General features: G+C 57.9%; 1 protein-coding gene across 1 annotated transcript; it reads right to left on the bottom strand.

Moving 5' to 3' along the window:
• Positions 1-180: 180 nt before the first annotated feature.
• On the bottom strand, positions 181-25,510 carry LOC128802971 (DNA-directed RNA polymerase II subunit RPB1-like). Its single transcript, XM_053969533.1, is given in 30 exon segments — positions 181-1,426; positions 2,325-2,474; positions 2,888-3,001; positions 3,602-3,788; positions 4,681-4,884; positions 5,586-5,768; positions 6,096-6,200; positions 6,290-6,390; positions 6,864-7,110; positions 7,640-7,843; positions 7,845-7,865; positions 8,485-8,690; positions 9,189-9,294; positions 10,243-10,414; positions 10,823-11,006; positions 11,460-11,682; positions 12,217-12,420; positions 12,964-13,058; positions 13,579-13,747; positions 14,382-14,591; positions 15,283-15,493; positions 16,455-16,579; positions 17,221-17,353; positions 18,423-18,643; positions 19,477-19,638; positions 20,236-20,517; positions 22,135-22,308; positions 22,871-23,007; positions 23,579-23,711; positions 24,490-25,510. Coding segments are annotated over 30 exon segments (5,910 nt in total). The 5' UTR covers positions 24,580-25,510; the 3' UTR covers positions 181-269.
• Positions 25,511-26,603: the final 1,093 nt, after the last annotated feature.

Here is a 26,603-nt window from a genome sequence, read left to right as displayed (position 1 = left end):
CATCAGAATCTGGGGGTTCAGGGGGTGACACTCCCGACCCCGTATCCCTGTGGGGGTTTGGGGGGTGACAACCACCGCATCCCCAAATCAATTTTGGGGTCACCCCCACGGCCTGCGGGGTTTGGGGGTGACAACAACCCCGTCCCCGTATCGAGGTGGGGGTGTTGGGGAGCGACAACAACCCCGACCCCGTGTCGAGCTGGGGGTCACCCCCACGGCCTGGGGCGGGGGTTTTGGGGGGTGACACCCCCGTCCCCACAGGCCGCCCCTCAGTTGTCGTCGTCGCTGTCGTCGGGGCTGATGGCCGGGCTGGTGAGGCTGTAGGTCGGCGACGTGGGGCTGTAGCCGGGGGACGTGGGGCTGTACGTGGAGCCCTTGGGCGAGGTGGGGCTGTAGGTGGGCGACGTGGGGCTGTACTTGGGCGAGGTGGGGCTGTAGGTGGGCGAGGTGGGGCTGTACTTGGGCGACGTCGGGGTGTAGACGGGCGAGGTGGGGCTGTAGGTGGGCGAGGTGGGGCTGTACTTGGGCGTGGTGGGGCTGTAGGTGGGCGAGGTGGGGCTGTACTTGGGCGAGGTGGGGCTGTACTTGGGGGACGTGGGGCTGTACTTGGGCGAGGTCGGGGTGTACTCGGGGGAGCTGGGGCTGTAGCTGGGGCTGGTCGGGGTGTACTTGGGGGACGTGGGGCTGTAACTGGGACTGCTGGGGCTGTAACTGGGGCTGCTGGGGGTGTAGGTGGGCGACTGCGGGGTGTAGCGGGGGCTGGACGGGGAGTAACTGGGAGAGGTGGGGCTGTAACTGGGGGAAGTGGGGCTGTAACTGGGTGAGGTGGGGCTGTAGTTGGGCGAGGTCGGGGTGTAGTTGGGGCTGGTGGGGCTGTAACTGGGAGAGGTGGGGCTGTAACTGGGAGAGGTCGGGGTGTAGTTGGGGCTGGTCGGGCTGTAGTTGGGTGAGGTGGGGCTGTAACTGGGAGAGGTCGGGCTGTAACTGGGTGAGGTCGGGCTGTAACTGGGAGAAGTGGGGCTGTAACTGGGAGAGGTGGGGCTGTAGCTCGGCGAGGTGGGGCTGTAACTGGGGGAGGTGGGGCTGTAACTGGGAGAGGTCGGGCTGTAACTGGGCGAGGTCGGGCTGTAGCTGGGCGAGGTGGGGCTGTAGCTGGGGGAGGTCGGGCTGTAGCTCGGGGACGTGGGGCTGTAACTGGGCGAGGTTGGGCTGTAACTGGGCGAGGTCGGGCTGTAACTGGGAGAGGTGGGGCTGTAACTGGGCGAGGTGGGGCTGTAGTTGGGCGATGTGGGGCTGTAGCTGGGTGAGGTGGGGCTGTAGCTGGGAGAAGTGGGGCTGTAGCTGGGGCTCTGTGGGGTGTAGCCCCCCGGCGACCGCGGCTCGTAGGCGGGGGACGTTGGGCTGTAGCTGGGGGACATGGCCCCACCTGCGGAGAGGGGACACGGGGGTCAGGAGGGTGCTGGGGAGGGTGGTTGGGGTGTTGTAGAGAGATGTGGGGCCCTGTGAGGCGCTGTTTGGGTGTTGTGGAGGTGTTGTAGGGCCCTCTGAGGTGTTGTTTGGATGTTGTAGGGCCCTTTGAGGTGTTGTTCAGGTGTTGTGGGGCTGTTGGTGTTGTGGGGGTGTTGGGGGTCCCTTTGAGGTGCTGTTCGGGTGTCGTGGGGCTCAGTGAGGGGGTGTTACGAGGCTGGTTTGGGGTGTTTCAATGAGTTTTGGGGTGGTGTTAGAGGTTACAGGGTGTTTTACAAGTATTACGGGTTATTCTAGAGGTATTTTAGGGTGTATTAGAGTGTTTCAATGAGTTTTGGGGTGTTGTTAGGTGTTACAGGGTGTTTTGTGAGTGTTTTGGGTTATTTTGGGTTATTTTAGGACGTTTCAGTGTGTTTCAGTGTGTTGTTAGGTGTTACAGGGTGTTTTATGGGTGTTTTGGGTTATTTTAGGGTGTTTCAGTGTGTTTTGGGGTGTTGTTAGGTGTTACAGGGTGTTTTGGGTTGTTTTGGGTTATTTTAGGGTGTTTCAGTATGTTTCGGGGTGTTGTTAGGTGTTACAGGGTGTTTTGGGTTATTTTAGGACATTTCAATGAGTTTTGGGGTGTTGTTAGGTGTTACAGAGTGTTTTATGGGTGTTTTGGGTTATTTTGGGTTATTTTAGGGTGTTTCAGTGTGTTTTGGGGTGTTACAGGGTGTTTTATGGGTGTTTTCGGTTATTTTAGGGTGTTTCAGTGTGTTTTGGGGTGTTGTTAGATATTACAGGGTGTTTTATGGGTGTTTTGGGTTATTTTCAGGGTATTTTGGGGTGTTTAGGGGTGTTTTTGGGGCCGTACTCACCGGGGGAGGGGATGTAGGGGCTGGAGGGGCCGGGTGACCCCGGCGAGCCGGGCGTGGGTGACCAGGCCGGGGAGTAGCCGGGGCTGAAGCCGGAGGCGTCGGAGGCGGCGCTGGGGGAGAACCCGGCCCCGCCCGGGGTCATCCCGCTGCCTGTGGGGGAAAAGGGGGTCAGGGGGACCCCAAATCCAGCCCAGGACCCCAAAACCACCCTCAAATACAGCCCAGGACCCCAGAATCAGCCTGGGACCCCAAAACCACCCCTTAAACACAACCCGGCCCCATCCCACTGCCTCTGGGGGAAAAGGGGGTCAGGAGGACCCCAAAACACAACCCGAGACCCCAAAACCAGCCCCAAAACAGAACCTGAGACCCCAAAAGCACCCCTTAAACACAACCCAGCCCCATCCCGCTGCCTGTGGGGGAAAAGGGGTCAGGGGAACCCTCATCATCCCCAGTTCACCCCAAATTCCCCCCCACAGCCATCCCAGTGACCCCCATTTTGCCCCAGACCCCCCGAGAACCCCTCCCAGTCCATCCCAGTCCGTCCCAGTGCCCCAACGCACCCACGCTGGGCGACCAGGCGCCGTAGGCCGGGGTGGCCCCCTGGTTCCAGGGGGTCATGGCCGGGGACATCCCCCCCATGGGGCTGGGGGCCGAGCCGAAGAACATCCCGGTGGCTGCGGAGAGAGCGGGGTCAGGGGCACCCCAAAACCGGGGAGAACCCCAAAATATGGGGGACATCAACATCGGGGGGACACCAAGTGACCACAGCTGGGACATGGTGGTGGCCACGGTGACATCGGGGGTCTTTGTGTCACCACCACCCTTGGGGTGTCCCCTCCTCCCCCATGGACCCCCAAAATCTGGGGGTGACCCCATCATCTGGGGGACATCAACATCTGGGGAACCCCAGAATCTGGGAGATATCAACATCTGGGGGACACCAAGTGACCAGAGCTGGGACACGGCGGTGGCCACGGTGACACTGGGGGTCTTCATGTCACCACTGCCACAACCCTAACTCCTCCCTTGTAGGATCCAGTCCTGGTGTACCCCAAAATCTGCGTGGACCCCAAAATCTGAGGCTGCCCCCTCTTGCCATGGGACACCCAGAACTGGCCAATGACCACCATGACCTTGAAGGTCTTTGTGCCACCACCCTTGGGGCATCCCCAGCTGCTCCTGGAGGAACCCGGCCACCATTCCCAGGGGTGTCCCCATTTTCGGGGGGGTGTCCCCATTTTTGGGGGGGTGTCCCTAGGGTTTTGGGGACTCACGGCCGCCGACGCCGAGGCCGGGCAGGGCGCTGGGGATCTCCATGCCGTGCTTGCACTTCTCGGCGTCCAGCAGGAGATCGAAGCAGCCGGTGCCGGCCGGGGCCAGCTGGCCCAGCATGATGTTCTCGGACACGCCCTTCATGGGGTCACTCTCCCCGTGGGCAGCTGCCTCCATCAGGACGTCGACCTGAGCGAGGGGACACCCCAAAATCAGCTTCAACCTTTAAATGTCCCTCTTGAACCCCAAATCCTGTGAAATGCCCACAGAATCCCCCGTTCCCAGCTCCTAAACCCCATTCCCAGACCCCAATTCTCATTCCCAACCCCATTCCCACCCCATTCCCATCCCAAAACCTTCTCCCACCCCATCTCCACTCCCACCCATTAATCCCCATTCCCACCCCAATTCCCAAATCCCATTCCCATCCCAATCCCCATTCTCACCCCAATGCCTCATTCCAATTCCTGTTCCCACCCCAATCCCCCATTCCCAAACCCCATTTCCACCCCAATTCCTGTTCCCACACCATTCCCACTCCAATCCCCCATTCCCACCTCCATCTCCCATTCCCAATCCCCATCCCCACCCTATCCCCACCCCAATCCCCGATTCCCAAACCCCATTCCCATCCCACCCTATCCCCACCCCAATCCCACCCCACCCCATTCCCACCCCAATCCCCATTCCCAAACCCCGTCCCCACCCCAATCCCCCATTCCCAAACCCCGTCCCCAACCCAATCCCCCATTCCCAAACCCCGTCCCCAACCCAATCCCCCATTCCCAAACCCCGTCCCCAACCCAATCCCCCATTCCCAAACCCCGTCCCCAACCCAATCCCCCATTCCCACTCCCCGTTCCCAAACCCCATTCTCACCCCAATCCCCATTCCCACCCCAATCCCCATTCCCAAACCCCGTCCCCACCCCACTCCCCGTTCCCAAACCCCATTCTCACCCCAATCCCCATTCTCACCCCAATCCCCATTCCCAAACCCCGTCCCCACCCCAATCCCCCATTCCCAAATCCCACTCCCGCCCCAACCCCCGATTCCCAATCCCCCGTTCCCGCTCCCGCACCGTCTCCTCGAAGGAGCACTTCATGAGGGGCCCGGTGTCCTGGCGGTTGACGCCGTGCCGGGTGATGGCCATCAGGTGTCCCCGCGAGGTCATGGTGTCGCACAGCAGCGCCAGGTGCCGGTAGTTGACGTAGGAGCCGTCGAAGGAGATGACGTGGTAGAGCTCCCGCTCCAGCGCCTTCCGCACCGCCTCGATCCCCAACACCTGCGCATCCCAAACCCAGGGCGTGGGAAACCCCGAAATCCAGGGTGGGAATTCCCAAAATGCAGGGCGTGGGAAACCCCGAAATCCAGGGAGTGGGAATTCCCGAAATCCAGGGAGTGGGAATTCCCAAAATCCAGGGAATGGGAAACCCCGAAATCCAGGGCGTGGGAATTCCCGAAATCCAGGGCGTGGGAAATCCCAAAATCCAGGGCGTAGGAATTCCCAAAATGCAGGGAATGGGAAATCCCGAAATCCAGGGCGTGGGAATTCCCAAAATCCAGGGAGTGGGAAATCCCGAAATCCAGGGCGTGGGAATTCCCGAAATCCAGGGCATGGGAAACCCCAAAATCCAGGGGTTGGGAATTCCTGAGATCCATGGCTTTGGGAATTCCCAAAATCCAGGGGGTAGGAAATCCCATTACCTGGGGACCCAGGTGTGTCCCCAGCCCAGGTGACTCACGGTGAAGATCTCCATGATGTCGTTGGAGATCATGCACCATGAGGACCATGATGTCCTCCAAACCCCAGCCTAGGTGTCCCCTCACCCCCCAGGTGTCCCCTCACACCCCAGGTGTCCCCTCACACCCCAGGTGTGTCCCTGACTCCCCAGGTGAAGATCTTCACCACGAGCCCCAGGTGTGTCCCTCACCCCCAGGTGTGTCCCTCAGCCCCCAGGTGTGTCCCCAGCCCAGGTGACTCACGGTGAAGATCTCCACGATGTCGTTGGAGGTCGTGCGCACGGGGTCCACGTCCTTCTCGCTCAGCACCCGCATGAGGCTGACGCCGTCGGTCTCCAGGATCCACTCCTGGAGAGCCTTGAACTCCCCGTCCTCGGTGATGATGATCTTCTTCTTGTTGTCCGTCTGCGGCAGGTGCATGTACACCTGGGCAGGTGGGGACAGGTGTCACCGTGGTGTCACCATGGGTGACCTGTATCTTCTAAAGGTCTCTTGGAACCTCCTAGAAGTCTCCATGGAGAGCTCCTGATGCTCCTCAAGATCTACCTGGAGATCTTGAACCCTCAGAGCACCTGGTGGTACCCAAAGACCTTCTCAGGTACCCACAGGTGTCACCAGGAACCATCCTGGACCTTCTAAAGGTCTCCTGGAACCTTCTGAAGGTCACCATGGAGTTCTGCAGGTATCCCTGGAGACCTCCCATCCCTTCATGGACCCCACCAGGTGTCCCCAAGCCCCCCCAGGTGTCCCCACCTTGCTGATCTGCTCGATGCCCTGCAGGGTCATGTCCGTCAGCATGTTGGACTCGATGCAGCGCAGGAAGACGTCGTCGTCCATCTTGTCCACCACCTCCTCCTCCTGGGGACACGGTGGGGCACAGGTGACGCCCAGGCCACCCCAGGTGTCCCCTGAGGTGTCCCCTGAGGTGTCCCCAGGTCCCTGCCCACCTCCTGCATCTTGTTCTCGTCGCTGTTCATGATGCGGATGCGCAGCACCAGCTTCTCGGCGTTGTCGTCGTTGAAGATGCAGTTGAGGTCGTCACCAAAGCCTGGGAGGGGACACGGGGTGGGGACGGGGTCACCTCCAAGGTCACGGCACCCAGGGGACCTCCGGGGTCTCCTCAAAGATCTGCCAGGAACTCCCAAAGCTCACCCAGATCACCCCAAAGCTCCTCCAGGCTCACCCAGAACTCCTTGAAGAGCTCTCAGATGCCTTCGAGGGTCACCAGAAACCCACAGAAAGCTCCTCAGATGCCCTCAAAGCTCATCCAGGTCACCTCAAAGCCCCTCCAAGTCCCTCAAAAGCCCTTCCAGACTCACCCCTAAGTCCCCAAAAGTTCCTCAGATGTCCTCAAAGCTCATCCAGGTCACCTCAAAGGCCCTCCAGGCCCCCCAAAAGCTGCTCGGATGCCCTCAAATCTCATCTAAGTCACCTCAACCCCCCTCCAAGTCCCTCAAACACCCCCAAACTTCCTCCAAACTACCTCAACCCCCCCCCAAATCCCGCGCCCAGCCCACCCACCGGCGTTGATCTTCTCGGCGATCTGCTCCATGGTGAGCTTGCGGTCGGTCATGTGCTTGCGGTCGAGCTCGACGCGCAGCAGCCACGGCGAGATGCGGCTGACGTCGAAGTCGGGCATCTCGTAGTAGACGTTGACCCACTCCTGGTCCTCGGCCACCACCGTGCTCTGAGGGTTGGGGTCGTAGTAGATGGCGGTGTTGGCCGTCACCTTGCGCAGCGTGGTGTGCTCCAGGCGGCACAGGATGTCCTGGGGACATTGGGGACAGTCAGGGGACATTGGGGACATTGGGTGTGGTGTGCTCCAGGTGGCACAGGATGTCCTGGGGACATGGAGGGGACAGTCAGGGGACATTGGGGACATTGGGTGTGGTGTGCTCCAGGCAGCACAGGATGTCCTGGGGACATTGGGGACAATCAGGGGACACTGGGGACATGAAGGGGACATTGGGGACAGTCAGGGGACATGGGGACATTGGGGACAGGGGGTGTGCTCTGCTCCAGGTGGCACAGGATGTCCTGAGGGGACAGGGACATGGGAACATGGAAGCCATGGGGACACAGAGGTGACACAAACCCACAGGGCCACCACGGGGACATGAAGCCATGGAGCCACCACAGGGCTGAGGGGACAAGGAGGTGACACAAACCCACAGGACCACCGTGGGGCTGTGGGGTCAAAGAGGTGACACAAACCCACAGGGCCACCGCAAGGCTGTGAGGACACAAAGCACCCCCAGACCCCCGGCTGCTGTCCCCAGCGTGTCCCCAGGTGCCACCTTGGCGCGCTCGGCGTCGCGGGCGCTCTGGCCCAGCAGGAACACGGTGAGCGACGGCGTCTTGGGCTTCTTGGAGATGTTGATGAGCTCCTTGAGGCGGGGCACGCCCAGGGTGACGTTCTTGGCCGACACCCCCGCGTAGTGGAAGGTGTTGAGGGTCATCTGCGTGGCCGGCTCGCCCAGGGACTGCGCGGCCAGCGCGCCCCACCATCTCACCGGGGTGGGCCTGAGGGGACACGGGGACAGCAGAATGTCACAACCCCAGAGTGACCCCAAACCATCTCACCGGGGTGGGCCTGAGGGGACACGGGGACAGGGGAACGTCACAGCGGGGTCACCAAACCCCAGAGTGACCCCAAACCTCAAGAATAACCCCAAATCCCGTTCTCACGATGGCCTGGTTGAACTTGGACTCGATCTCCCCCAGCAGCCACTCCAAAGTAGCTCCAGATCTGACCCCAAACCCCAAACCCTGACCCTAAACCCCCTCAAAACCCCAGAAGTGAACCAAAATCCCCCCAGAACGACCTCAAAGCCCCCAAGAACGACCCCAAAGCCCCCAAATCCCGTTCTCACGATGGCCTGGTTGAACTTGGACTCTATCTCCCCCAGCAGCCAATCCAAGGCACCCCAAGATCTGACCCCAAATCCCCCCAGAATGATCCCAAATCCCCCAAAGCCCGTTCTCACAATGACCTGGTTGAACTTGGACTTGATCTCCCCCAGCAGCCAATCCAAGGCACCTCCAGAGATGATCCCAAACCCCAAGATCTGACCCCAAACCCCCTCAAAACCCCAGAAGTGACCCCAAATCCCCCAAGAACGACCCCAAATCCCGTTCTCACGATGGCCTGGTTGAACTTGGACTCGATCTCCCCCAGCAGCCAGTCGAAGGCCTCCCCGCTGAGCCGGAACTCCTCCACCATGCGGCGGCTGCAGAGCGTGGAGCGCAGGTGGATGTTGAAGAGCAGCGTCGCGTTCTCCTGCGCCTGCCGGCTCAGGGGGTCCTCCCCGTTGACGATCACCAGCTTGCGGCTCAGCTCCTTCACCCCTGAGGGGACAGCGCGGTCACAGGGGGCTACCGAGGGCGGCCAGAACGGCCCTGGGGGTCCCCAAACCCATCACAGCTGCCCGAGGGACTCAAGGGCCTCCAGAACATTCCTGAGGGATTCATGGACCTCCAGAACATTCCCGAGGGACTCAAGGGCCTCCAGAACCTTCCTGAGGGACTCAAGGATCTCCAGAACCTTCTGGAGGGACTCAAGGATCTCCAGAACTTTCCTGAAGGACCCCAAACCCATCACAGCTTCCTGAGTGACTCAAGGACCTCCAGAACCTTCCTTAAGGACTCAAGGACCTCAAGAACCTTCCTGAGGGACCCCAAACCCATCACAGCTTCCTGAGGGACTGAAGGATCTCCAGAACATTCCTGAGGGATTCAAGGACCTCTAAAACATTCCTGAGGGACCCCAAACCCATCACAGCTTCCTGAGGGACTCAAGGACCTCCAGAACCTTCCAGAGGGACCCCAGACCCATGCCCCACTCACCCTCCACCACCTTGACCGGGTGCAGGTCCGAGGGCAGCCGGGAGTTGATGTGGAAGATCTTCTGCGCGTTCCAGATCATGCGGAGCAGGTTACAGGGGAGGACCACCTGGGGGGAGAAGAACCCCAAAAACGGGGGGTCAGGGGTCAAAAATGGGGGGTCAGGGGTCAAAAATGGGATCAGCACCCCAAAATGGGGGAAGAACCCCAAATACAGGGAGTCAGAGCCCAAGAATGGGGCATCTTGGTTGGATTTTGGGGTATCTCAGTTGGGTTTTGGGGCATCTTGGTTGGCTTTTGGGGTGTCCCAGGTGTTTTCGGGGTGCATTTTGGTGTCACCTTGCTGTCCCCAGTGGGGAAGATGACCCTGAGGTGCTCCATACACCCCAAAAAAAGGAATTTGGGATGATCTGCATGGATTTTGGGGTGTCCTGGGATTTTGGGGAGTTTTTAGGGTGCCCTGGTTGGATTTCGAGGAGGTTTTGAGATGTCCTGGTTGGAATTTGGGGTTTTGGGTGATTCCAGTTGGGTTTTGGGGTATGTCGGTTGGGTTTTGGGGTATCTCAGTTGGGTTTTGGGGTGTCCCGGTTGGGTTTTGGGGTATCTCAGTTGGGTTTTGGGGTATTCCAGTTGGGTTTTGGGGTATCTCAGTTGGGTTTTGGGGTATCTTGGTTGGGTTTTGGAGTGTCCCGGTTGGGTTTTGGGGTGTCCCGGTTGGGTTTTGGGGTGTCCTGGTTGGGTTTTGGGGTATCTCGGTTGGGTTTTGGGGTATTCCAGTTGGGTTTTGGGGTATCTCGGTTGGGTTTTGGGGTATCTTGGTTGGGTTTTGGGGTGTCCCGGTTGGGTTTTGGGGTGTCCCGGTTGGGTTTTGGGGTATCTCGGTTGGGTTTTGGGGTGTCCCGGTTGGGTTTTGGGGTGTCCCGGTTGGGTTTTGGGGTATCTCAGTTGGGTTTTGGGGTGTCCCGGTTGGGTTTTGGGGTGTCCTGGTTGGGTTTTGGGGTGTCCCGGTTGGGTTTTGGGGTGTCCCAGATGTTCTTGGGATGCATTTTGGTGTCACCTTGCTGTCCCCGGTGGGGAAGATGACCCTGAGGACCTCCCTGTCCTCGCGCATGCGGTCGAACTCGCGCTCCAGCTCGTTCTGGATGTGGGCGTTGGACAGGATGTCCTTGACCAGCTCCTCCTGCAGCGTCCGGCGCAGCGCCCGCTCGTTGGTGTAGTCGAACTTGAACCTGCGGGGACACGGGGACACCTCAGGGACATCCAGGGGACACCAAAGTGTCACCCGCGTCAGGCTGGACAAGCCTGGGGACATCAAAAATGTTGGTCCGTGTTGGGTAGGAGAAGGTTGGGGACACCAATGTTAGGGGTGGAAGAGGTTGGGGACATCAAAATGTCACCCAGGTTTGGGAGGAGCCACTTGAAGACCCCAAAATGTTCCCAACTCCCATTTGAAGACCCCAAAATGTTCCCAACCCCAATCTGAAGACCCCAAGATGTCTCCAACTCCTTTGAAGACCCCAAGACGTCCCCAACTCCTGAAATGAGCCCTTCAATGACCCCAACAGGGGCCATTGACCCCTCCCACGACCACGCCCTGCCCCGGGCCGTGTCCCCCCTGTGTCCCCCGTGTCTCTCACTTCTTCTCGAAGGCCTTGTTGGAGGGTTTGAGGGTGGCCAGGTTCTGGAACTCGACGCTCTCGCCGGCCAGCCCGTCCTCGCCGTAGCGCAGCTGCACCACCTGGTTGATGGAGTTCCTGACGGTGGCATCGTACTTGACCATCACCGACTCCATGGACTTGATCAGCCGCCGCTGGATGTACCCTGAGGGGTGGGGAGGGGTCAGGAGGCATCTGGGGAGGGTTTGGAGATCTCCAGGAGGCATCTGGGGACGGTTTGGGGCCTCCAGGAGGCATCTGGGGAGGGTTTGGGGATCCTGGAGGCATCTGGGGAGGGTTTGGGGATCCTGGAGGCATCTGGGGAGGGTTTGGGGCCTCCAGGAGGCATCTGGGGAGGGGTTGGGGATCCTGGAGGCATCTGGGGAGGGTTTGGGGATCCTGGAGGCATCTGGGGAGGGTTTGGGGATCTCCAGGAGGCATCTGGGGAGGGTTTGGGGATCCTGGAGGCATCTGGGGAGGGTTTGGGGATCCTGGAGGTATCTGGGGAGGGTTTTAGGGCCCTCAGGGTTTCCACACTGGGATTTTGGGGTCCTGAAGGCCACGTGGGTGGAATTCTGGATTCCTGAAAGGCCCACGGTGACGTTCTGGGGACACTGACCGGTCTCAGCCGTCTTCACGGCCGTGTCGATGAGGCCCTCGCGGCCGCCCATGGCGTGGAAGAAGAACTCGGTGGGGGTGAGGCCGGCCAGGTAGGAGTTCTCCACGAAGCCGCGGCTCTCGGGGCCGTAGTCGTCCTTGATGAAGTGCGGCAGCGTCCGGTGCTTGAAGCCGAACGGGATCCGCTTGCCCTCCACGTTCTGCTGCCCCACCACCGCGATCACCTGAGGGGACACCGGGCAGGGACGTTGGGGACACATCCCAAAATCACCTCGGAAGCTCAAGAAAACCCAAGAAAACTCCATAGAACTCCACAGGAACCTCCTGAGATCCTCCAGGAACTGCCCCAACCTCCTGAGATCCTCCAGGAACCGCCCCAAACCTTCTGAGATCCTACAGGAACTGCCCCCAAACCTCCTGAGACCCTACAGGAACTGCCCCAAACCTCCTGAGATCCTCCAGGAACTGCCCCAAACCTGATTCTCCAGGAACCACCCCAAACCTCCTGAGATCCTCCAGGAACTGCCCCAAACCTCCTGAGACCCTACAGGAACTGCCCCAAACCTCCTGATTCTCCAGGAACAGCCCCAAACCTTCTGAGATCCTCCAGGAACTGCCCCAAAGCCCCTGAGATCCTCCAGGAACCCCCCCAAACCTCCTGAGATCCTACAGGAACTGCCCCAAACCCCCTGAGATCCTACAGGAACCACCCCAAACCCCACATGGAGCCTCCCAAGATCTTCTGGAACCCCCCAAACCTGGGAGATGTTGATCTTGGAGCCCTTGGCCCCCGAGACCACCATGGATTTGAAGTTGTTGTACTCGGAGAGGGATTTCTGGGCAGAGGAGCCGGTCTTGTCACGGGCGTCGTTGAGGATCCGGTTCACCTGGTTCTCAAAGGTCTGGCGCAAGGTGTTGCCCGGGGTGGGCTCCAGCTCGTTGTTGTGGGCCTTCTCGATCACCTGGAGACCCCAAAAACCACCCCAAAAGGGTCAGCAGGGAGCCCTGAAACCTCTTGATGGCCAAAACCACCTGAGAATCTCAAGAAACCCAAAAAACTCCACAAGAACCAACCAAAATCCCATGAGATCCACCAGGAACCTCCCCAAACCCCGTATGGAGCACCCCAAGACCTTCTGGAACCCCCCAAACCTGGGAGATGTTGGTCTTAGACCTCCTGGTGCCCAAAACCATCTCAAGAACCTCATAAAAATCCCAAAAAACTCAGAAAAACTCCACAGGAACCTCCAGGAGGTTCCAACCTCCCCAAACCTTCTGAGATCCTCCAGGAACTGCCCCAAAGCCCCTGAGATCCTCCAGGAACCACCCCAAACCCCCTGAGATCCTCCAGGAACTGCCCCAAAGCCCCTGAGATCCTCCAGGAACCGCCCCAAACCCCCTGAGATCCTCCAGGAACTGCCCCAAAGCCCCTGAGATCCTCCAGGAACCGCCCCAAAGCCCTTGTGGAATTCCCCAAATTCCCAGGAAACTCCCCGCAGTCCCACCTCGATGACATCCTGCTTGGCCTTCTTGATGGTGTTCTGGATGTCCTGGTAGGTCTTGGCGTCAGCAATGGAGTCCCCGATGCCGATGGTGTGACCTGAGGGGGACATTTGGGGTTCAGGGGGATCCCTCCCCCAAATTCGGGGTCATCTCCAACCCCTCACCCCAAAAAACCAACCCTGGGACAGGTTCTGGTCAGGCTGTAGGACAAAAGGAGGACATGGGGACAATGAGGTCCTTTAGGGACGAAAATGGGGTCGGGATGCTCCCCCAAAATTCCTGAGTTCTCCTTGTCCCCAAAAAAGGGGTCCAAGGACCACCAGAACCTCAAAAATGGAGTCTAAGAGAGCCCAAGGGCTCCACCAAGTTGGGACCTGAAAAGATCCCCAGGTGACCAAACCCCCATTAGATGCCACCAAGAAGGTCCCCAGCCCCCCATGGTCCCTCCAGTCCCCAAAAAAGGGGTCCAAGGACCACCAGGACCTCAAGAATGGGGTCCAAGAGTCCCACGGCTCCACCAAGTTGGGACCTGAGAAGATCCCCAGGTGACCAAACCCCCATTAGATGCCACCAGGAAGGTCCCCAGCCCCACAGGAGTCCCCTAGGACCACACTGACCCTCGATGAGCAGCCAGTTATTGATGACGGTCTGGATGTTGCTGTAGAAGAGGCGCGTGGTGTCGTGGCCCATCTCCAGGTAGGAGATGTGCACCAGGGACCCGGCCGACGTCCCCAGGGACTTCTTGCACAGGATGCCCATGATGAGCTCCCCGTTCTCCACGATCACCTGGGGACATGCAAAGAACGGGGTCAGGACCTCAAAGATCCAAAAAAAAACCCCAAAACCCACCTGGAGCACCCCAAAAACAACCCCAGATCACCTCAAAGTCTACAAAGCTCTCCTAGACCAGAGCAGGTCCCACCAAAGCCCCCTCAGAACATCCCAAGCCCCCTCAGGCCACCCTAAATCACCCTCAGACCCCACCAAAGTCCCCTCAAAACAACTCTGCATGTCACCAAGCCCCCCTAGAGCTCCTCAAGTCCCACCAAAAGCCCCTCAGACCACCCCAAACTCCCTCAGATCCCAAAAAACCCATCAAACCACCCCAAGCTCCCTCAGATCCCACCAAAACCCCATCAAACCATCCCAAAGCTCCCTCAGATCCCACCAAAACCCCATCAAACCACCCCAAAGCTCCCTCAGATCCCACCAAAGCCCCCTCAGATCACCTTCCCACCCCACCAAGCCCCCCTAGAGCTCCTCAAGTTCTACCAAAAGCACCTCAGACCATCCCAAACTCCCTCAGATCCCACCAAAAGACCACCAAACCACCCCAAAGCTCCCTCAGGTCCCACCAAAGCCCCCTCAGATCACCTTCCCACCCCACCAAGCCCCCCTAGAGCTCCTCGGATGCCCCCACCTTGGTGTCCCCGGGGGAGATGTGCTTGTAGGGGCCGCTGTCCTCGTCGTCGGGGTGGGTGCTGTGGGTGCGGATGCAGTTGATGTGGCCGGGGATAATCAGGGAGAAGATCTGCTTCCCTGTCCAGAGCGGCCGCGGCTTCAGGATGGCCGGCTGGGGCACCTTGCCGTCCCACGTGGACAGGAACATCAGCAGGTTCATCACCTCGCCCTGAGGGACACCCCAAAACCGTCATCAATCCAGGAGAACCCACGGAGATCCCAAAACATCCTAAAAATGCCCCAAAGTCTCCTTCAGGATGGGGGATTAGGGCAGCTTCCCATTCCACGTGGACAGGAACGTCAGCAGGGTGATCAGCACACCCTGAGGGACACCCCAAAAATGTCATCAATCAAGGAAACCCCATAGAGATCCCAAAATATCCTAAAAATGCCCTAAAAGTCCCCAAAATCCCCCCAGACCAAACAGTCTTAAGGAAGATGTTCCTCTTGGTGAACTTGTGCGTGGCCATCATCGTGTCCTGAGCAAAACCACCTAAACCTCCCCAAAACCACCTGATCTCACCTTAAACCACCCCAAACCACCTCAAACCAACCCTAAATCATCTCAAATCACCCTAAACAACGCCAAAACTCCCAAAATCCCCCCCAAAACCGACCCTCTCCAGGAAGACATCCCTCTTGGTGAACTCGCGCACGGCCGTCAGCGCGTCCAACGCAACGGCACCAGAAACCACCCCAAAACCACCAGAAACCACCCCAAAACCACCATCCATCACCCCAAAACCACCGTCCATCACCCCAAAACCACCGTCCATCACCCCAAAACCACCATCACCCCAAACCAACCCCAAATTGTTTCAAATCAACCTAAACACGCCCAAAATGGCCCCAAAACCGACCCTCTCCAGGAAGACGTCCCTCTTGGTGAACTTGCGCACGGCCGTCAGCGTGTCCTGCACGATGCCCATGACGGGCCGGTTGCTCTGGGGCGTGACGATCATCCTGGGCACCATGGCCAGCTCCTGGATCTCCGCCCGCGTCTCCAGCGACTGCGGCAGGTGCAGGTTCATCTCGTCGCCGTCAAAGTCGGCGTTGTAGGGCGTGGTGACACTGAGGGGACATCGAGGGGACGTCAAGGACATTGGGGACACTGGGACATTGTGGGGACGGGGGGACATCAGGGACATCAGGGATCTCAGGGACATTGGGGTCATGGCAGGGACCTGGGCAGGTTCATCTCAACGCCATCCAAGTCGGCATTGTAGGGTGCAGTGACACTGAGGGGACATTGAGGGGACATCAGGGACATTGAGGACACTGGGACATTGTGGGGACACTGGGACACTGTGGGGACATCGGAGACATTGTGGGGACAGTGGGACATTGTGGGGACACGGGGCAGGTTCATCTCGTCGCCATCAAAGCGTTGTAGGGCATGGTGACGCTGAGGGGACATTGTAGGGACACTGGGACATCAGGGATCTCAGGGACATTGTGGGGACACTGGGACATTGGGGACATCGAGGGGACATCAGGGACATTGAGGACACTGGGACATTGTGGGGACAGGGGGACATCAGGGATCTCAGGGACACTGTGGGGACAGGGGGACATCAGGGACATGGAGGGGACATCAGGGACATTGGGGACACTGTGACACTGTGGGGACACGGGGCAGGTTCATCTCGTCATCGTCAAAGTCGGCGTTGTAGGGCGTGGTGACACTGTGGGGACATCAGGGACACGGCAGGGACACGTTCATCTCATTTCAAAACGTGGACCAGGGCAAGATTTGGGATCAATTTTGGGGTTTTTGGGGTGTTTTATCTCAGATTCAGGCGGAAGGTGGACCAGGGCAGAATTTGGGGTTGATTTTAGGGTTAATTTTGGGGTTTTTGGGGTGTTTTACCTCAGATTCAGGCGGAAGGTGGACCAGGGCAGAATTTGGGGTTAATTTTAGGGTTAATTTTGGGTTTTTGGGGTGTTTTACCTCAGATTCAGACGGAAGGTGGACCAGGGCAGAATTTGGGGTTAATTTTAGGGTTAATTTTGGGTTTTTGGGGTGTTTTACCTCAGATTCAGGCGGAAGGTGGACCAGGGCAGGATCCTGACCCTGTGACCCATCATGGACATCTTGTGCAGGGTGGGCTGCCGGTTGAAGATGACGATGTCGCCGTCGCACATGTGACGCTCCACCTGTCCCCAAAGCCCCCCCAAGAGTCAGGGGGACACCCCAAAAATGGGGGACACCCCAAAAATGACATCTTTCCCCCAAAAATGGTGGGGTCAGAGTGAGGAATGAGGGGTTTGGGGTTAAATTCACTCCCTGCTGGTGGTGGAAGCCAAAACTGAGGATTGAATCTCAAATTTCAGAGATTTGAAACCAAAATTTTGGATTGAACCCAACATCTAAAATTTAGATCCCAAAATTATGGATTGAACCCCAAATCTAGAGCTGGGAACCCCAAAATCGGGGATTGAACCCCAAATCCAGAGCTCTAAACCTCAAAATCAGGGATTGACCCAAACCCCAGAGCTCTGAACCCCAAAATCAGGGATTTAAATCCAAACCCACAGCTTTGAACCCCAAATCCAGAGCTCTGAACCCCAAAATCAGGGATTGAGCCCCAAATCCAGAGCTCTGAACCCCAAAATCAGGGGTTCACCTCCAAACCCACAGCTTTGAACCCCAAAATCAAGGACTGACCCAAACCCCAGAGCTCTGAACCCCCAAACCAACAATCACGCCCCGCAGTCGTGGGTTCCACGCCCAGTTTTTGGTGTCCCTCAGGTTTTTGGGATCCTCGCTGTGAGTGTTGGGGTTTTGGGGTGCTGACCTTGTACCCGATCTGCAGGTGGAGGTCGCTGGGTTTGGGGTGGAAGCGGAGGTCGATCCTGTCCCCGTTGTCCCTGATGATGTACTTGGCCCCCGGGTACTGACTGTTCCCCCTGCGCACCAGCTCCTGCAGCCTGCGGGGTTTTTGGGGTCAATTCAGGGGATTTTGGGGGTCAGGGATTCACCTCACAGCTCTCAAGAGTCACCTTGAGAAGGATCAGTGGGGTTTAAAGGGTGTTTGGGGTGGTTTTCGGTTATTGGGATTGACTCAAAATAATCCTAACGCCCTCCTCCATATCCCTGTGTCCATCCCAAACCCCCCAATGACCCCAAAACCACCCCAAAGCTCCCTGAATGTTCCTAAATCATCCCAAAACTGCCCCACAGCTGTCCTAAAATCCCCCAAATCCCCCCAAAATCCCTTTAATTTAACACCCTTAACCCTTAAATCTCCCTGAACTCCCCCAGACTCCTCCAACCACACCAGACACTTCCGCAAATTCACCCCCAACGCCCCAAAATCTACCCCAAAGTCCCTCAGATCCTCCCCAAACTCCTCTAGCCACCGTTGAAGGTGACAATCTCAGCAAAGGTTACAGTGATGGTGACGGAGGAGAGGATAACCATCCTAAAACCCCATAAATCCAGCCCAAACCCCCATAAATTCACCCCAAACCCCCATAAATCCATCCCAAAACCCCATAAATCCTTCCCAAAACCCCATAAATCTTTCCTAAAACCCCATAAATCCCCTGTAAATCATCCCAAAGCCCCCCTGTTGATGTTGAAGGGGGTGATGATCTCACCAAAGATCACATTGGTGGTGATGAAGGGGGGGAACACCAACACCAAACCCCCATAAATCCATCCCAAACCCCCAAAAATCCATCCCAAACCTCCACAAATCGACCCCAAAGCTCCATAAATCCATCCCAAACCCCCATAAATCCCCTATAAACCCCACAAACCACCCCAAAGCCCACCTGTTGATGTTGAAGGGGGTGACGATCTCACCAAAAATCACATTGGTGGTGATGAAGGGGGGGAACACCAACACCAAACCCCCATAAATCCATCCCAAACCCCCATAAATCCATCCCAAACCTCCACAAATCGACCCCAAACCCCCATAAATCCATCCCAAAACCCCATAAATCCATCCCAACCCCCCATAAATCCCCCACAAACCACCCCAAAGCCCACCTGTCGATGTTGAAGGGGGTGACGATCTCGGCGAAGGTCATGTTGGCGGCGATGGAGCGCGGCACGCCCACCTGGTCGATGGCCAGGTTGGGGTCGGGGGTGATGACGGTGCGGGCGGAGAAATCCACGCGTTTCCCCATGAGGTTGCCCCGAACCCGACCCTCCTTCCCCTTCAGCCGCTGCTTCAGGGACTTCAGGGGGCGCCCCGACTTCTGCATGGCCTGGGGGAGGAGAAATCGGGGGGGTCAGGGCAGGTTGGAACCCCCAAAGTCACCCCAAAAATCCAGACTCCACCGGGGGACACAAATTGACCACCCTGGGTTCTTGTGAGGGTTCAGGGAGGGGTTTGGGGGAGCAAAACACGTTTGGGGGAGCCCCTAAATTCTGCATGGCCTGAGGGAGGAGAAACTGGGGTTCAGGAAGGGTTGGAACCCCCAAAATCACCCTAAAAATCCAGACTCCACCGGGGGACACAAATTGATCCCTCCTGGGAATGTCCCCAGCTCCTTCTGGGACTTTGGGGGGCTCAGGGGGTCCCTAGGCTGCTCTGTCCCCACTTGTCCCCTTTGTGTCCCAGCTGGGACACCCCAAAACCCCTCTGTGACACCCCAAAACCCCTCTGTGACCCCCTAAAACCCCTCTGTGACACCCCCAGACTCTCCTGGACCGTGGGCAGCTCGTTGTCCACCATGGTGGCCACATGGACCTGAAGCAATTTGATGTTCACAAGTGCGACACGGGGCCACCACCGTCCTGTCCCCAAGCCTGTATCACCCCAAAACCCCTCTGTGACCCCCTAAAACCCCTCTGTGACCCCCTAAAACCCCTCTGTGACCCCCTAAAACCCCTCTGTGACCCCCCAGACTCTCCTGGACCCTGGGCAGCTCGTTGTCCACCATGGTGGCCACATGGACCTCCAGCAGCTTGACGTCCATGGCCGCAACTTGGGGCCACCACCTGAACTTCCCTCACCTTGTGTCACCCCAAAACTCATCTGTAACCCCCCCAAACCCCCCTGTGATCCCCCAAAACCCCGCTGTGACCCCTCCTGTACCCGGGGCAGGCCGGGCAGCTCGTTGTCCACCATGGTGGCCACGTGGAACTGCAGCAGCTTGACGTCCTCGGCGATGACGTGCGCGGCCGCCCCGTTCTGCTCGTTGCGCCGCAGCTGGTTGTTGATCTTGACGATGTCGGCCAACTTGTGGGTCAGGTCATCCTAGGGACGCCCCAAAATTAGTGGGGTGACCCCAAAATTAATTAATTAGGGGGTCTGACGTTGGTAAGGGGAGGTGAGAAAGCCCAAAGCGCCATGGGAAAGGTGCAGAGTGAATTTGGGGTGGGAGAAAAATGGGGTTACCCAAAGAATGGGGACCCCAAGAAGTGAGGAGACCCCAAAAAGCATCAGGGACCCCAATACCCACCCTGGGATCCCCCAAAAGCTGCCCCAGTGCCCACCTGGTTGTGGGCGGAGCCCTGCGTGACCACAGCTGGGGGCATGGGCAGCACAGCACCCCAAACACCCCAATACCAATCGTAGGACCCCGATATCACCCCAAAACCACCCCAAACACCCCCAAAACCCCACAGAATGACCCCAAAACCCCACAGAATCACCCCAAAACCCCACCTGGTTGCGGGCAGAGCCCTGCATGACCACGGCCGGGCGCACGGACAGCGGCGGCACGGGCAGCACGGTGCCCCAAACACCCCAATCACCCCCAAAACCACCCCAATCACCCCCAAAACCCCACAGATTTACCCCAAAACCCCACAGAATGACCCCAAAACCCCAGAGAATGACCCCAAACCCCACCTGGTTGCGGGCAGAGCCCTGCATGACCACGGCCGGGCGCACGGACAGCGGCGGCACGGGCAGCACGGTGCACACCATCCACTCGGGCCGGGCGAATTTGGGGTCCATGCCCAGCACGAAGCACTCCTCGTCCGAGATGCGCTTGAAGATCTCGTGCACGCGCTCGGGGCTCAGCAGGATCTTCTTCTCCTGCGAGTCCTCGTTGACGTGCTTCCACTCGGCGTAGAGCTCCAGCCCCGAGCGGCGGATGCGCGGCTGGTACCGCCCGCAGCCGCCGTGGCCCTGGAACGGGGGGAAAAGGGGGCAAAACGGGGTTATTGGGGTGCAAAATGGGGTTTTTGGGGTGGAAAGTGGGGTTTTTGGGGTGAAACGCGGGGGTTTTGGGGAGAAAATGGGAATTATTGGGGTGAAAATGAGATTATTGGGGTGAAACGTGGGGTTATTGGGGTGAAAAATAGGATTATTGGGGTGAAATGTGGGGTTATTGGGGTGAAACGTGGGGTTATTGGGGTGAAACGCGGTTATCAGGGTGAAAATAGGATTACTGGGGTGAAATGTGGGGTTATCGGGGTGAAACATGGGGAATTATTGGGGTGAAAACGTGGGGACTTATCGGGGTGAAATATGGGGAACTATTGGGGTGAAAACATGGGGAATTATTGGGGTGAAACATAGGGAAGCATTGGGGTTAACAACAGGGATTGGTACCACCCGCAGCATTTTAGGACTGTGGTCCAAAAATGGGGAAAATGGATATAAACTCAGTTAAAAATGGGGTTATTGGGGTGAAAAATGGGGTTATTGGGGTGAAAGGTGGGGTTATTGGGGTGAAACATGGGGAATTATTGGGGTGAAAACATGGGGTTATCAGGGTGAAACACAGGGAAGTATTGGGGTTAACAACAGGGATTGGTACCACCCGCAGCATTTTAGGATTGTGGTCCAAAAATGGGGAAAATGGGGATAAATTCAGTTAAAAATGGGGTTATTGGGGTGAAACACGGGGTTTTTGGGGTGAAAAGTGGGGTTATCGGGGTGAAAAATAGGATTATTGGAGTGAAAATGATATTATTGGGGTGAAACGTGGGGTTATTGGGGTGAAAAATAGGATTATTGGGGTGAAATGTGGGGTTATTGGGGTGAAACATGGGGAATTATTGGGGTGAAAACATGGGGTTATCAGGGTGAAACACAGGGAAGTATTGGGGTTAACAACAGGGATTGGTACCACCCGCAGTATTTTAGGATTGTGGTCCAAAAATGGGGAAAATGGGGATAAACTCGGTTAAAAATGGGGTTATTGGGGTGAAAAATGGGGTTATTGGGGCAAAAGTTGGGTTATCGGGGTGAAACATGGTGGTTTTGGGGTGAAACACGGGGTTTTTGGGGTGAAAAGTGGGGTTATCGGGGTGAAAAATGGGGTTTTTGGGGTCAAAAGTGGGGTTATTTGGGTCAGCAACAGAGGCTGGCAGTGCCCGCAGCCGCTGTGGCCCTAAAACTGGAAGAAAAAGAGGCAAAATGGGGTTATTGGGGTGAAAAATGGGAAAAATTTGGATTAAAAACAGAGTAATAAAATTGAAAAGGAGAATTATTGGAGTTAGCAACAGGGGCTGGAACCTCCCACAGCCGCCATGGCCCTAAAACGGGAAAAATGGACTAATAAGGTTAAAAATGAGGTTATTGGAGTGAAACAAGGAAAGAAAAAAGTAAAAAAAGAGAATTATTGGGGTGACAGACTTGTAAATGGGGTCATTAACAGAGTAGCAAGAACGGCTGGTAGAACCCACAACTGCTGTGGCCCTAAAATGGAAAAAAAGGGGGAAAAGGGACCCCAAGCAGAAGTTTTGGGGCCACAAACAGAAGTTTTGGGGCTGCCAAGGGGGATTTTGGGGTGCCCACCTTCTCCTTGGTGAGGTCCTCGTCGCCCTCGGGCTGCTCCACCCCAAACTTGTGGTCCATCTCCTCGCCCCCCTCGCAGATGTTCTTGCCCTTGCACAGGTCGTAGACGTGGGTCAGCCTCTTCTTGGGCTGCCCCTTGGACTTGCCCAGGATGTCCTTGATCTTGGGGTTGTTCTGCCCCCCAAAAAAAAAGCAGGTTTGGGGTCACAAAATGCCACTTTGGGGTCAGAAAACGCCGTTTTGGGGTCACGTTGTGGTTTTGAGGTCATAAAAGGTGATTTTGGGCACCTGGAATTGTCACATTGTGGTCCCTCAGCACCTCCGAGACCACCCAGCAGGTGACAGCTCTGTGTCCCCCAACTCTCGACGTGTGCCCTGATTTTGTCACCTCTTCTTGGTGTCCCCCAAATTTTGTCACCTCTTCCCGGTGTCCCCCAACTTTGTCACCTCTTCTTGGAATCCCCCAACTTTGTCACCTCCCTTTAGTGTCCCCAAATTTTGTCACCTCCCCTCAGTGTCCCCAAGTTTTGTCACCTCTTCTTGATGTCCCCTCACTCTGTCACCTCCCTTTGGACACCCCCAAAACGGTCCCAAAATCCCCCAAACCCAACACCAACCCCCATCCCCGATGTGTCCCCAAGGTGCCACCACAGGGCCATTTTTGGGGCATTGCCAGCCCAAAACCAACCCCTCCCCCCAAACTGTTGGGGTCCCCCGGTGTTTTTTGGGGTCTCACCGAGTCCACGAGCAGCTTGGAGCAGAAGAAGCAGACGCAGCGCAGGATTTTCATGGTTTTGCCCAAAAAGCCCACGTGGAACACGGGCTTGGCCAGCTCGATGTGGCCAAAGTGGCCCGGACACTCCGTCATGTTCCCTGGGGACACCCCAAAATCGGATTGGGGGACACCCCAAAACTGGATTGGGGGGGGTTGGGATAGAGGGAAACCCCCCCCAGAATGGGGTTTTGGGGTGGGAGTGGAACAGCCCTAAAAAGACCCTTAAAAAGGGGAGCACCCCAAAAAACAGGAACCCCCCCCCAAAAAGGAAAACTCCAAAAAAATGGGAACATCACCCCCAAAAAAGAAACCCTAAAATAAGGGAACCCCCCCAAAAAAATACTGAAGTCTCCCTTAAGAAATCCCATGGGTGGAACAAAAAGTGAAATTTGGGGAGGGAAAAATGAGGGGAGCTCCCCAAAAAGGGCAGCCCCACAAAAAAGGACACCCCAAAACCAACAACGCCTCCCCTCAAACCAGGAGAATTTTAGGGGGTTTTGGGTCCCCTCCTTGTGAAGATTTGGGGGTTCAGGGCCTTTCATGTGAGAGATTTGGGGGTTCAAGACCCTCCTTGTGAGGTACTTTTGAGGCTCAGGGGGTCCCTGTGAAGATTTGGGACTTTGGGGCCCCCCCGTGAGGATTTTTGGGGTTCAGGACCCCCAAACTCACCAGCACAGGTCTGGCAGCGCCCCGTCCTCTCAATGACACCCTGCCGGGGGTCCATGAGCCCCCCCAGTTTGGGGCGTCCCCCCTCGGTGGTTTCGGGGTACTTGATGCCCCCCTCGGTCACCGACATCCGTTTCTGGGGGCAAAAGGGAAACTGAGGCACCCGGAGAACTCCAAATTCATCCACGAGTCCCCCTTAAAAAGCCTAAATGGGTGGGGGCACCCCAAGTGACCCCCTCGGGTGACAACAAACACTTTTAATCACCCCAAAATCCCTCCTGGGCTGTCTGAACAACTTCCAAGGACCCCCAAAACCTCTCCAGGGCTCCCTGAGCGACTCTCAGGGAGCCCCAAAACTCCTCTAAAAGCTCTTCCACAACTCCCCTAAAAACCTCCAGGCACCCCAAGTGTCCTGCACGCCAGCCTGAAGCTCTTCCAAGGCCCCCACAGACACCTCCGGAGACCCAAAGCCCCTCCAGGACACCCTAAAACCCCTCCAGGACACCCCAATGCTTTTCCTGAGGCCTCCAGGGCACCCCCAGGGACCCCAAAACTCTTCCCGAGGCTCCCTGAGCCACTCTTAGGGACGCCAAAACGCTGCCAGGGGATTCTGAGCCACTCTCGGACACCCCAATGCTCTCCCAGAGGCTCCCTGGGCACCCCAACACCTCCCCGAACCTCGTTTGTGTCCCCGAGCCCGTTGAGGACCCCCCCCAAATCCCCCTCCGAGCTCTCCCCTCTCCCCCTTTCAGCCCCCCGGGCCTGTGGGGGGGCGCTGTGCCCTCACGGGGCCTCTCCGCCCCCCGCTCTCGCTGCCCCCGGCGCCATTTCCCGCCGCCGCTCGCCCTCAGCCGCCGGCCCCGCTCCCCGCCGCGGGCCCCCGCGTTCCGTCCGCGCCGCCCCGGCCCCGGTACCATCTCATCGGGGCTGAGGATCCCGAACTGGACTCGTTTGATGGTGCGCAGCGGGCAGGCGCTGTCGCCCGAGGGCGGCCCGCCGTGCATGGCGCCGGTGGGGCCGCGGCCTCGCGCCGCTCCGACTGTTCGGAACCGACCCCTTCACGGAGGGGTTGAGGGAGCGGGGAGTTTGAACCCCACCGGGGAACCGGGAACCGGCGCCTCACAGAGCCCCCGGTGCGGAGCTTCCCCTTCTCCGCTCCGGCCGCTCCGCGCTCAAGGCGCGACTGAGCGTTGTGAGGCACCGGCGCCGCCTTATATAGACTCGGCCCCCGCGAGCCGCCGGAGGGGGCGTGGCCGGAGCGTACCAAGCGCCTCACAGGCAAAAGGGGGGAGGCGCGGGAAAGAAAGGGAGAGACGAGTCCCGTCACGGTCCGTGAGGCGAGCGAGGAGCGGGGAAGGGGCAGGGAGTCGCCGGCTGCTCCGTAAAGCCCTCACGGGACGCGCCGTCGTCGGACCGTAACCCCCAACCCCGCTTCCAGCACGGTGGGATCGGTTCATGAATAATTTATTTTAAAAGCGCCGCCCCCCTGAGGCGGAGAGCCGAGAGATCGCGGGGGCGGAGGGAGGCTGACGAAGTGACCTCAGAAGCTGGCGGAGATTGACGGAGATTTCCGAAGTGTTAACGGAAGTGGGCGGAGATCGCCGAAGGGCCTCCGGAGAGTGACGGAAATGATCGAAGTTAACCGGCGGTGGCCGAACGCTGACGGAAAGAGACGGAACTGGCCGAAGTATTGGCGGAAGTTATCGAAAGATGCCGAAGCACGAGCGGAAAAGACCGGAAATATCCGAGTATCTGACGAAAGATGTCGAAGCAAAGGCGGACGGTGCCGGAAATGGGCGAAGCACCGCTCCAGCCGCGGGCCTGCGCAGCCCCGGCCTCGCCCGCCCCGGCCCGGCCGCTCCCGGCGCTCCCGACCCGGCTGTGGCCGCTGGGAAAGGCCGAGGCTTTGGGGCCTATTCCGGAAGGGTGGTGGGGAAGAGGGCCGCAGCGCTACTGGAGGAGTATTTTAGGAGCAGGAAGGGGAAATTTGAGGGGGGCAGGAGGGGTTGGGGGAGCAGGGGGTTGTTGGCAGAGCAGGAGGGGTGTGGGGCTATAATCGGGGTAGGAAAGGGGCATTTATAGAGGCAGGAGCGTTCGGGGGCAATTGCAGACAAGGAGGGGGATCTAGAGGGACAGGAGGGGGGTTTGGGGGTGTTTTGGGGCAGCAGGTCGGGTTTGGGGGGACAACTGGAGCAGTAAAAGAATATTTGAGGAGAGTTTTGGAAAGGCAGGAAGGACCACGGGGCCATAACTGGAGAAAAAAAAAGGAGACTTTTGGTGTTTGGAGGTCAGGGAGGGGTATCCAGCAGGAGCAGGAGGTTTTGGGAACAATTATGGCAAGAAAGGGGAATTTGGGGGGCAGAGTGGCAGAGAGGGGGGATTGGGGGGAAGGAAAACACACAACGTGACACGGACTGTGACCCCGGTGTGACACAGCGTGACAACCCCACACGGCACAGCCGGACACAAAAATGTGACAAACGTGACAGGTGACACGAGTGTGACACAGTCTGAGGTACAACCCAAAGGTACAACCTGACACAGCCCCACGTGGCACAGCCAGACACACAACATGACACGTGACACAACTGTGACACCGAGTGACACAGCCCAAAATCGTGTGACAACCCCATGTGGCACAGCTGGACACAAAATGCGACAGGTGACACGAGCGTGACACAGTCTGAGGTACAACCCAAAGGTACAACCTGATCCGTGACAGACAGCGTGACACGACTGTGACACCGTGTGACACAGCGTGACAACCCCACACGGCACAGCCGGACACAAAATGCGACAAACGTGACAGGTGACACGAGTGTGACACAGTCTGAGGTACAACCCAAAGGTACAACCTGACCCGTGACCCCCACCTGGCACAGTCAGACACACAACGTGACAGGTGACACGAGTGTGACACCGTGTGACACAACCCGAAATCGTGTGACAGCCCCACGTGGCACAATCGGGCACAAAACATGACAAACGTGACAGGTGACACGAGCGTGACACAGTCTGAGGTACAACC

The sequence above is a fragment of the Vidua macroura genome, unplaced genomic scaffold (genome assembly GCF_024509145.1).
Source record: "Vidua macroura isolate BioBank_ID:100142 unplaced genomic scaffold, ASM2450914v1 whyUn_scaffold_232, whole genome shotgun sequence".
Classification (NCBI taxonomy): Eukaryota; Metazoa; Chordata; class Aves; order Passeriformes; family Viduidae; genus Vidua; species Vidua macroura.
This window is presented reverse-complemented; position numbering and strand designations above follow the sequence as displayed.